Raw genomic sequence first — 12583 nt, 5'->3', positions numbered from 1 at the left:
TCACAAAAATACTCCTCAAACGATTTTATTTTTTTGGTTATAATTTTTTTGTTAAAAATGTACAGTTTTACTAAAACTCGATTTTAAACAGAAGAAGGACTTTTTTTATTTGTACTGAAGTCTAATGAACACCAATTAAAATATTGACATAAAATTTTCTCTATGTTCAAAACTATCAAAAACTTTCAAAACTATGTAACTTCCAAACATCTTGCGTTCTTTCCAATATTAATGCTTCATTTAATTTTACCTGACTTTTCAATCTAACCTGATAAGAGATATATATCTTTCCATTGATTATACTGAAAATAGTAATAAAAAAATGAACCGAAAAATAATATGGTAACCCTAACAATTTAAAGAATATTTGGGAGGAGAGTAGAGTATTCATAGAGAATGTATAGTGACAAAGTTTTACTGAAAGGTACTTTAAAAAATAATTTCATGGCAACTGTTCCCGAGTAAATATATTAATTTAAACTTATTTTTAATTGATTTTGTTCTTTTTAATACTGTAGATTTTACATATATATAGCTGAACTAAGTAAAAATCAGAAGACAATCTAGTGTTATACACCTTACTACTTTGGGCTTGATGTTACAATTAGTCAGTCCATTAATAACCACATCCTGAAGTCTCCTTCTCCTCTTAGGCGACAACAGCCCTACTAAATGTAAACTAACATCATAGGATACATCACCGCATATCATCTTAATAAAGCCGTTCTGTAAATTTTCAAGATTTCTATACGTTGGATTTCACAACTGAGAACCGTAGTTTGAAATGGACATAACATATGCAACATAAAAGTTTTTCATCAGCTTCATATTTCTCATTTTAAAACTTCTTTTAATAAATCCAAGCGCTCTGTTTGTTTTTCTAACAATATTGTAAATGTGAGTGCTGAATTTAATATTGAAAGATGTCAGAACTCAAGGTCCTTAAAAACACCCACATTCTTCATCCCTTCAAGGTCAACAACGCCACCTAAAAAATTATAAAGGAACTCTTCTCAATTCTCAATTGCTTCACCTCAGATATTCTCTGAGGTCATATTGGCCTCCTCTTCTGAGTGGCAAACAAGCCTTGTGTCGCCAGCACAAATATATATTTGGGATCTCAGGTTGTCACACAGGTCGTTAATTTAGACCAAAAAGAGGGTAGGACCAAAGAAACTAACCTGAGGTACAGAGGATGGAATACCTATTGAAGCTGATCCAATACCGTTTATCAGAACTCGTTGTTCTCGATTTCTGAGCCAAGATGAAATCCACTGCAATAGTTCTCACTCAATCCGAATGCAATATAGTTTGTGTCCAGCCCACCATACAGCATCTTGTCAAATCCCTTACTGAAGTCAAAGTATAAGATATATGTATCCAGTGAGGAGTCTCTACTTCGAGTGAAATCATCCTAGAAGGATTACAGGTTTGTAAAAGAAAACCTCCCATTTCGGAATCCATGTTCTCGGGGGGATATCAAATTTTTTTTGCCAAAAAAAGTTTTTCACTTTAGAATTGATTAGCTTCTCCATTTGGCTTGAGATGGAAATTGGTCGGTCATCACAAACATCTTTATGGCTTCCTTTCTTGTGAATTCGGATAATATTGCCGCATTTCCAGTCAAAGGGTACCGCTCACTCCTGCATCGACTTGTTAAATATCATTAAGAGGGGAATAAAATAACGTTACTAAGCTTCTTCAAGAATAAATCGCAGATCCCATCAGGACCCGACGAGAAATAACTATTGAGAGAGGAAATGGCTTTTAGGACAAATTGTTCTAAAGAGAAAATCTTGGATAGGCGAGAACGGTGATATGGGAGTGGTTGATCAATCTAGGGAGTTTCAGAATCTCTTGAGTAAAATGAGTGAAAGAAATTGTTAAAAAGATTTGCAATGGTCTGGTCATTAGTCATTGGAGTACCGTCATCAAATTCAAATTCGTTAAAATTGATATTGAGCGGCCCGGATTTGTGTTCTATATAAAATAAAACTAGTTTGAGGCTATTTTTATCAAATTTAGCTAACGATTTATCTTCAAATTTACGTCTACTCGAGGAAGCCAGAAGTTTAACGGCATTTTGGAGATCTTGACACTTTTTCAGGTTTTGAGGGTATGGGAATTTTTATCATTGACACCAGGCTTTTCTTTTCTTCTTTGATAATAAGATAATGCTCCAATTAGCCCATGAAGAGCCTCTATTATTATGAGGCCTTTTGTTGGGAGCGTACTTATCAATAAGGGAGTGAAGCATATCACGAAATATATACCACATATCCTCGACACCATGTGCCATGTTCGTGGAGATATTCGGGCAACCAAGTATTTATAACACAATTGTGGAAAAGGCAGAGAGTCCTTGTAACGATTTGCACCGGACAAGGCAATTTTGATATTGCAAACTTCTTAAAACTGAAAGGTCTATTGTCTGGAGATTCAGGAAGGAACTGGAAAAGTCTCTGAAGGTCACTGCTCCATGCCAAACTGTAAAGAAAATATTGACCTGGTTGTCATAATTTTCTTTTGACTTTGTTGACTCAGTGTTTGTCCTCCAAGATCATCGTACCTCAAGCCCATCGTCTTTTTTGTGTGGGTACAGTTGAACGACGAACCAACAGATCCTCCTGAAACACAAAATCCGAGCAGATGCTGGATTAATTCCAAAAAATGCCAGAGGAGACTGTCATCAAGACCTCCTCCTGATTTTGAGGTCTTGATTAAGGCCGTTATTGACACCAAAGGCGATTATATTGAACAATAACAATGACAAATTATGCAGATTTCATGGGGTATTAGTTTTTATTAAAATCGGGAGATTAGTCTACGAGATATTTTTTTTATCGTATGGGCTGTTAAGTAGATGTGTTACCCTGTATACTTACACTTATAACTCCCAAGTAAGCCCTCATTGTTACTCTCTGTCGTTCATGAGTAGACACACTTTATACTTAAATGTTCCCTCCTCAAGGATTAAAGAATAACTATAACAGCGTTGTAAATATATAATACTACTTAAATTCCCATCTACGAAAAACTGTGCATGCAAGTAAATGCTTAAGATTTAGTAGTCTACATATAATAAATATCAAAAATCATACTTTTACAAACATAATTACAAATTTTGATTTATTAATACACATAAATATTTAACAATATCACAAATTCATTGAGTGTTAAAGAAAATTTTACTGGTAAATTCTAAAAAAAACTTTTTATAAAATAATTAAATTATATTCAAACTCATTTAAGCATTTTTTATAAGCTTTACTCTATTTAAAAGTTCTTAATTTCAATATACTCGACGTTCTTTTTATTTTTTTTATGTAGGAGTATGTATGTTTTTTAAAACTTGCAAACATTTATATTTTTATGAACAGTGGGATATATTTCTACGTATTTCAATCCTGGCGGATAATGTATTAGTGTAAACAGACTGAAATTTAGATGGAAAGTTTAATTTAAATCTAGGTAGGTAATAGTTGGAAAATACCACGCCCCTCCCAACAAAAGATTTTTACAAAATTGAGTGTAGATTACAATTTTGTTCGTTGACAAATTATCGTCAATTAATTATTTTTATTCATCCCTTGTTTGTGCACTTCAAGCAGCCAAAATTGATAGTCATAATAAAATACTTTAGAAATTAATATGTGTCAAATGATAAGGGTCATATCTGGGCCAATATGAGGCTCTTTAATCTAATAACCATCTAAACAATAGCTAATTTTATTAAGTATCTAAACTTAATCCCACAAATCAGAATACAACGTGTATAATTGACTCGAATATGTCTAAGAAATATTGCCCTGTACACATAAAGTAAAAAAATACATTGGGATTTTCACCTTTTCCTGATTTTGTTGAAGATTATTTTTATTTTGATGCACAGCCTAATTTGTTACTGTAAAGAAGTTCAGTCTAGGACCTGTCTGAATGGAAATTTAGGACTACGTAAATTCCACAAAACATAAATCAATATATTTATCGGTCTCATTTAAAATTTGGTCTAGCCGAATATATGTATAGATGAATGATTGATGACGTTATGGGTTTTTCAAATTTAAGAACATTGGTAAAATCACGTCATATAAAGTTAAATGATTTGCACAGACGATATTGTACAACACATAAATTAGGAGTGGGAAGAAAATTGGTCCAAATATTGATTTGGAGTCGGAGTTGGAAAATCATTACTAACTTCGGCTACAATTTTACAATTTTTCCGGATTATATTGAGTATTTGTATAGTTATTTTCTAAATGGTTATAAATTATAAGTATTAAGTTCTATTAATTTATGAAACTTCACAAATTTCCTACGTGTTTTATAGTCCATACAATAAAAATTCCTAAACACTTCTAAAGTCTAAATTATTATGTTGGTTGAGCATGGCCACTAGTCGTGGTAGTTCATTAATTAGACTTCATCAGAGAAAAGTGGAACATTACAGTAAGATTGTGTGTATTGTCGCTCCTCGGTTACGAGTACATAAATTATTTTCAGAAACATATGAATGTATTAGCAATAGAAGGATTTTGATCCATTTCCTCTCTTGTTCATCTAATTGAATATCTTATATTCTAAATATTTTCTTTATACATAGCAAAATTATTTACTAGATATAACTAATATGAACCAATTGCTATAATTTAAATATTTATTTAAAATATATATGTAGATTAAAATGACTCAATATTACTTATAATGGGTATAAAACATTTTATTAAAAAGTAATAAAGTGTGTTTGAGTTGGATTCGGTGACATTTAAAATACTGGCGTCAGAGTCGGACATTTTATGTACGGACTCATCAGCCTTGAATATGATAATGTTTAATTATACTTAATCAGTGCAACTCCATCTCACGAATTCAAGGAATATTAAATAAATAAAAAATTGTCCACGATTTGAAAACGATAAAATTCCGGTTTATTCTATAAGATCTCAGTCAGAACCAAAATATTGGTAACATTGCTCTAGAAAAAGTTACATAAGACCAAACCGAAAAAAGCTCGATCTTGGACCGAGCCGCAACATTTGTATTTATATTTAGTTAAAAAATCAACAAATTTTCCGTTATGTACGTTTTGTCCTAGAATGACATGGTGGTAAGACTTCTTTTCCTTGCTTAATTAAAATTACTGGACTATGGATTATGATTTGTTTGACTTTTAAAGTAAAATTATATATTTAATAGCAAAATTGATAGCTGTTTGTATCTGTGCAAGCAAACAAATAGTCTATAGTTCAAATACTTACTGAACATATACTCGTATATTCGTACAAAAAGCATATGCATGCCCTTACAAGGATGTAAAAAGCAATAAATTTTGAATGATTTGTAACCTTTCTAAATTGAAACAGAAATTTGGTTTCAATATACTTTTTGTTCCTTTTTAAATAAAATATGAAAATCAAGTATCAAAGTTTCTATTATTGTCTGTGAATGAATACTTATTCATCTCATAAATATTTGTGTATTTTTCAACTGCCTAGTTTATTCATAAAATATATATGTATATTTATTATTTCATGAATTTGCACGCAGTAATAAACTTTCGTGTAACTACTCACTTTGGCCTAACTTTATGCAGTATTATAAGTTTATTTTACACTTTATACAAATGTTCAAGAATTAATAGACATAGTTTTCTTTTCCAATAGGTCGAAACAAAGGATGCTCTGTTACATGCCATCAACGAAGAGTATGTGGAAGCTGTTGAAGTCCTTCTGGAGCATGAAGAAAGCATTCACAAGGAAGGAGAGCTACACGTAAGTACACACAACACTAATACCAATATTTTGTATATGTGGCCATGCAACAAAAAATCAAGCCAGAATGATTTTTTTTTTTCAAAATCGGGTGTGGATTACAATTGTAATTTTACAAGAATTGTTGTCAAACTCTTTTGGAGTGGCACAAGTTGCACATAAATTAAACAAAATTCATCATCACAATAAAAAAAATGAGAACCCGATATATTTTATCTGAAATACCATATCAGTGTCAATATAATTTCCCAAAATAGATAAAAGTTATAAACTACGTGGCCGTTCAAGAGTTTTGATACAATTTTTAAAACTTAATAACTCAGGGTAAACTACAACGCTTTAATTTTTTCTCCTTCTACAGAGAGCCCGGATTCTCTTTCTTTTTTTGTTCACGTTCAATTCAAAACATTGGAGTTTATTTTGATATCGCAAGAACAACAAAGGGGAAATATTTTAACCTTGCTTGCTGCTTCAATGTCACCAAAAGCAGTTATTGTAGCCAAATACGACTCAAAGGCAAATACTCTAGTGTGTCAAGGAGTGCCTGGATAAGGGTGAGGATATCGGAGTAGGGGTGGTCATCGAAGAAAACTGACTACTGAAGCTGTAGTGAAAGATTTTAATGAAACTACATTCTCTTGATGGCCATGGATATCAATGTGTCAAGTTCCAGTACAATAAAAAGGATGATAGTAAGAACCAAAAAGTACTACTTCTGACAGCAAAGATGGTGAAAAAGCGCTTGGATAGTGGCAAATTCCTCCTCAATTTTTGTCCTCCAAAATCATCAGATCTAAAATCCCCTGTATTAAAGTATCTGGTGACAAATAGAGTCATATGACTGCAGGATCTGACACTTAATCGTTGAGGCCTTAATGGGCTGCCTTGTCGGATCCCTACATCAAAAGCACATGTAAAAAATTCCGCAACCGCCTAGAAGCAGTTATTGCTACCTCAGGAGTCAAATTCAAGATAAACTATTCTTAATACCATTATTTAATTTGCACTAATTGGTATAATTGAAACTCTAAGGTATCTTAAATCATCCCACAAATTTAAATAATAAGCCTATAATTAACTTAAATATGTCTTTTAAATATAGGGCTGTACATACATATATATAAAAATAAATTGGGATTTCTACTTTTTTTGATTTTTGTTCAATATTGTTTTTATGTTAACGCATCACATATATCATATTAATATTTACTACTACATACCTATATAAAATGTTAAGAAATGCAGAAGAGGAGAAAATAAAAATAAAAGGTAAAACTCTTCTTGAAGGTTTAATTCTAAATGCATTTTTTTTCTCCTTCAGAATTTAATAATCTACATATGTACAATGGAATGTAGAGAATAAATAAATAAAATATATTATTATTAATATCACTCTGTGTTATTTGAAATACATTATTGTTTGTATATCATACAAACAATGTACATACAGTATTAAAAAATACAATAACCATATAGAAAAAAAAACATTGTTCAAATTGACAACTATGTAGAAAAATATCGTACGCTTTATAGACAATATTATATACAACTCTAAAAAATAAGGCCCTTGAAAAATAAAAACACTGTTCATATTACTAACTAAAAAAAACTTGCACGCTAGGAAATACATCGAATTTACATCTCTATGTATTTGTGCATTGTGCTTCTATAAAGAAGTTTGCCCGTATCAGGTTGCTGTTCATTTTGTCTAAAATAGTACATAATTTTAAACATTAACTTATACCAGAAATTTGAATACAAACTTTATAATTGGTCGTCATTTATTTATTATAAAATATTAAGCTGTATATATAAGACAAGGGAACAATTTGAGAGTCAAATTTTGTAGTCGTACTGAGATAATGTTGTGGATAGAAAATTTTATTTTATAATATTTTTTATTATAACAATACACATTTATTATGAATCTGGCCACCATCAGCCTCAATGACAGACTCCAACCGCTGTCAGAACACTTTGTACACATTGGCAACGTAGTCCTTTTTCATAATCCTCCACTGCTGGTTAAGGGAGGTCTTCAGGGTATCAATATTCGGGTGGCAGACTTTGCAGCCTTCTTCTTCACTTACCACCAAATTGAGTAATCCAGTGGATTCAGATCTGGGCTCTGAGGGGGCCAAAGATTCTTGGACCAGAAGTTCATATTTCTAAACATTCATTCTTCTACAATATTAGGAGTAAGGACCGGATCCCTGTTCTGTTGAAATACGAACGTGGCCTCGTACGTTTCATGGTCTTGGTGATCTATGGGACTACATTTTCTTTTCAACGCCATCAAGTAGTTAGTCATGGGTAAGCGGTATCCAACAGAAAACCAAATTGTAAGCATTTTCTCTCCAGTAGATGGCATAACCACCAACATCATCATAGAGGCCAGATGTTTGGTCTTGGTGAATGTACTGATGTTGTTGTCAGCCTTGCCAAAAGCATATCACCCGATCATTTTGCTTGTTGTAGACGGGGTAAACGGCAAAGGTCTTTCCATCTGAGAAATTTGCACTCATAGATGAATTCCATCCTTCGCTCAAAATCATTAGTATAAAATTTTTGCAACATACTATGTAAACAAAATGTAGACATTTCTACTTTCGTTCATTTTGATTTAAGATTTTTATGGTTTTAATTCATCAGATATCTTTAAAGATCTTCTTTTTTTAAGTGATGTAATAATGTATGGAACATGTTTTGTCTCCACAATGTATGCAGGTTTTTTTTTTACGGATCATGTTTAAGTATGATTATATAAGGCAATACATTGTTCCAAAGTAAAAAAAAAAATTAAAAAGCCTGTTTTTTATATTATTTCTTTCATCACATCACATATATTTCAAAAGTACTGATCAAGCAAAAACAGGATGGATTAATAGATAGAAAAGTGGGGGATGAATACTGGATCTTGAATACACAATAAGCCAATTACTGAAGGATTTCATCTGAATGTGAGGCTCATTCCGGGGTTAGTCATAAAATAGGTGGAAGAAAGTCTTGATGTCATCTTTAAAGGAGAAGCACATTCTGTACATTTCTCATACAACTCTTAGCTTATTAGTGAAAGGTAATAAGTATGTATATAATTCAAGTATAGTGAAATTCTCCAGAATAGTTATCTATATATTAGTGAAGCAAAGTTTACCTGTCTAGTTCAGGGATCCACAACGCACAGCTACAGAGCCACAGGCGACTCTTTCATCCTGATGCTTCAACTCTGGGTTTAGTGTAAACTGTAACGTTAAAGGGTGGTTCTTCTAAACGTTTCCAAGCCAAGATAAAAAAGTAAAACGGTTCTGTGATATTAATTCACGGATGTAATTAATTTTTTTTTAAATTCAATATTATGACATAAATAAATTAATAAAATTGTTATTAGCTCTTACCTCACGTTTATAACGTCCTTGTAAACGTCTCACTGCCTTATTGATCCCACTGGGTATCCAGAATCCAGAATGTCCTCCTTATTCCAGCTTCCAGAAATCTTGTGGAGCTGTGTCCTATACAAAACAGTCTAAAGGGTTTAATTCCGGCGATTTAAGCTAAAAATCTGGTGGGACGTACATCAATTCTCAGAATAAAGAAAATCGAGTGTTCTTTTGCAAGTGTGACAGGTCGCTGTCTTGCTCCTACATCCAAGGTTGGTCTTTCATGATGCTGCAGATCCATGGAAGACTTGAAGATGAAGGGCGGCATATTGTAAATCTCACTCCTAACAAATCCAAGGACCATAATATGCTGTGTGTACTCGCCCACCATGATCCTAGGGACGTTATAAGAACTTTTTGTATACCACCTAGTGTTCATCGAGTTATAATTCTGGCTTTGAAAAAAAAATCATTTGAGAAGAACCATACAAGATCTTTCGCGGGAGCTTTTCTTTTAATCATGATCAAAGCCTTAGTTTGGGTGACACATTTCTCCCTGTTCGACTAGGTTAGAAGCTGTCTCTTGCAACGAGCATAACTTTGGTACCGTAGGATATTAAATTGATGACACGATGGATAGTTGAACAGGAAGTTACATGGATGATATCTGTGATCGCATTCATCGATTTGCCGTGATTATTTTCCTTTTTTTTCCCCAGAAAATCACGATCAGTGAGTCCTCACCATTCTCTTTGACACGTTTTATGAATTTTTGATGAGTTGAGTAGTACACCCGACCACTTTATCCAAAAACACGTTCTCTAATTTACCACTTAAATGTCACAAAATACACATCAGTGCACAACATTTTTGTTCCTGATTCAAAGAAGTCGGGGTAGATCATAGTAAGGAAGCATAATGAGCGACTGACGCAGTAGAGTGACGTTCGTACCAGAATTAAGCTTCATTAGTGAGTGGTTGTATTGAAAACAGTTTATAGGGGGATGGGATGAGGATAGAGAAAAATGTGAACGTTTAAAATAACTATCCTTTATTTATAATTAAATATTAACCAAATACGTCCAAGTGTCTATATTATGCACATGAATAAAAAGAGCTTGTAAGATCTTCTCCATATTCTGTTTTTAATTTAGCGATTCAGTAAAAGTTGTTTTTTTAATTCAGGCCCATGAATTGATACACGTCTTAAAAACAATACCTAGGATTACAACTAACAGTATTTTTTTGTGTGCTACATGTATAATAAGAATATAAGTTCAATTTCTTAATTCATTTGAAAGAGATTTTTTACGTCGTTTATTAGTTTTTAAGAGTTTTAGAGTAAATCATAGAATAAAAATAATAAGAATAATTAAAACAATATATATTGTGTAAGCTTTTTTTTAGATGTCAAAAAGTATTTGGGCCTCTCAGTATTTTATTTTCCGTAGTAAACGGGTCCAAATGGATCTTTGAGTGTAAAAGGTTGCCCACTCCTAATTTAATTGCAAACTGAAGGACACATTTTGAGTGTACACTGAATATCTTTGAACTGCGTGACTACTTAATATAAAAAAAATTGAATATGGTAACGAGCGTCTGTTAAGCTCAGAGCATCATATTTATTTTTTTAAGAAGGATGGTTTTGATTAAAAGTTAAATAAAAAATATCACAATGTTATAAGTTGGATTCTTAGTTGATAATAAAAAGGGTTTATACATCTTAGTACAAGGCGGAACTACTAAAAATAGTATTTAACCAGAAGTATCTGTGTTTGCTATTTTGAATATTTTAGTGGAATTTTATATTATATGGATACCTTTTTAAAAATTATAAAATAATTTTAACTAAGTTTGAATATAAACTGGGGCATAATTGTTTTTAAAATTTTCAAACTAACTAATGTGAGTCTGGATTACAAGAGTTATAAAAACTTTATGTTATAATTTAACAAATAACTACGAGCAATGCCTATTACAGCCGCTAGTTAAATGAAAATTCCATATCTTGGAAGAATTGGCAAACTAAAAATTGATGTGGGATCATTTTTTCGATTATTTTTCTGAAAAAATGTTGAGAGATACAATAAATGTAAGGACGTGTTGTACTTCTTTTATGTTAAATTCATACACACCCTTCAGATTTATGACGAGATTGGACTAAGCGTCAAAGTTTTGGTACATCCCTAGCGTATTATAGGATGAAAATATATTTTTAATTCCCTCCAAAATGCTCATTACAAACAAATAAGATAAGAAATGACACATGACTGATTTTCTATGTTTGAATATATATATATATATATATAAAGAACAACGGAAAAGTATAAATTAAGTTTAGTGATAAAAGTACTATTAATCTCATTATGACTCAATGTATGAAGGGGGAAAAACTTATTAGGTAAGATATTTTATATAATATCTGTAGAGTAGAGTTACCAAAAATTATACATATAATCTAATTTAACGAAAGCAATGATATTGTTTAGAGTATCAAATATTAGGACTTTCTCTGATAATATTAAGGCATTGGGTTTGCTTTGTCTAATTCTAAAGCCATTATTGCAAACAAGTTATGCACCTATCAACCACTGTAAGCTACAAAATTAAGAACAACTTTTATATCTGCTGCGATACTCAGCCTTCTCATTGAGGATTCCAAATGTGTCGAGTTATGGATGGAAATATGAAGGGGATTTGGTACGATAATACCCGAAAATATCGGCAAAATATTTGAACACATTGAATAGAATTATTAGGTCTTATGAAACTTTTGGGAAGTAATTGTTTTTAATGTGAATTGTAGACTCTTGACTCGGTTTTTAGTTGTTGTTGTTTTTTAATGTTTGATTATTTATAATCGTTTTACTTCCCATATTCTATTTATATTTGTTTTACTACATTTAATCATGTTTGATTAATTGCCCGAATTTTGTAATTGCCGTGTATCAGCACCTACTGAAAGGTCCTTTGGGGGGGAGGATAATTTGAAACTAAAATGTTTATCTATGCTATATAAAACTCAATTCATTTACCTAGATATTTTACATTATAATATAAGTGTTTATGAGCCTTACTAATAAAAAAATATTATAATGATTATTTCTGAAGCAGGAACACCAAAGTATGCCTAATCAATATAAATTTATATATCTACATATTTTTTATTCAGTAAGTAGATGTTTAAATTATTTATTGATAAAAATTAAAACTCAGCTGTTTGTCATCTTTAAATAGAAGGTTCTAATTGAAACTATAAATGTATTATTGGTATACAGATGGATACCAAAGTCTAATAGACATGTGATTAAATGTATTTCTATGAAATTGAAACGATAAATGCATTGGATACCTGCTCGTTTATTTATTTATTTTAACGTCATTAAAACAATACCTAAATTCGTGTTCACAGAAAAATTACCCTATTGAAAA

General features: G+C 31.6%; 1 protein-coding gene across 1 annotated transcript in view; it reads left to right on the top strand.

The window, feature by feature from the left end:
• The window catches only part of LOC121114400 (transient receptor potential-gamma protein-like), a 311931-nt gene that overhangs the window by 168748 nt on the left and 130600 nt on the right, over positions 1-12583 (top strand). Inside the window, 1 exon segment of the mRNA XM_071886890.1 lies at positions 5667-5774. Coding sequence (XP_071742991.1) covers positions 5667-5774 — 108 coding nt within the window.

The sequence above is a fragment of the Lepeophtheirus salmonis genome, chromosome 3, assembly GCF_016086655.4.
Source record: "Lepeophtheirus salmonis chromosome 3, UVic_Lsal_1.4, whole genome shotgun sequence".
NCBI classification, from domain to species: Eukaryota; Metazoa; Arthropoda; class Copepoda; order Siphonostomatoida; family Caligidae; genus Lepeophtheirus; species Lepeophtheirus salmonis.
This window is presented reverse-complemented; position numbering and strand designations above follow the sequence as displayed.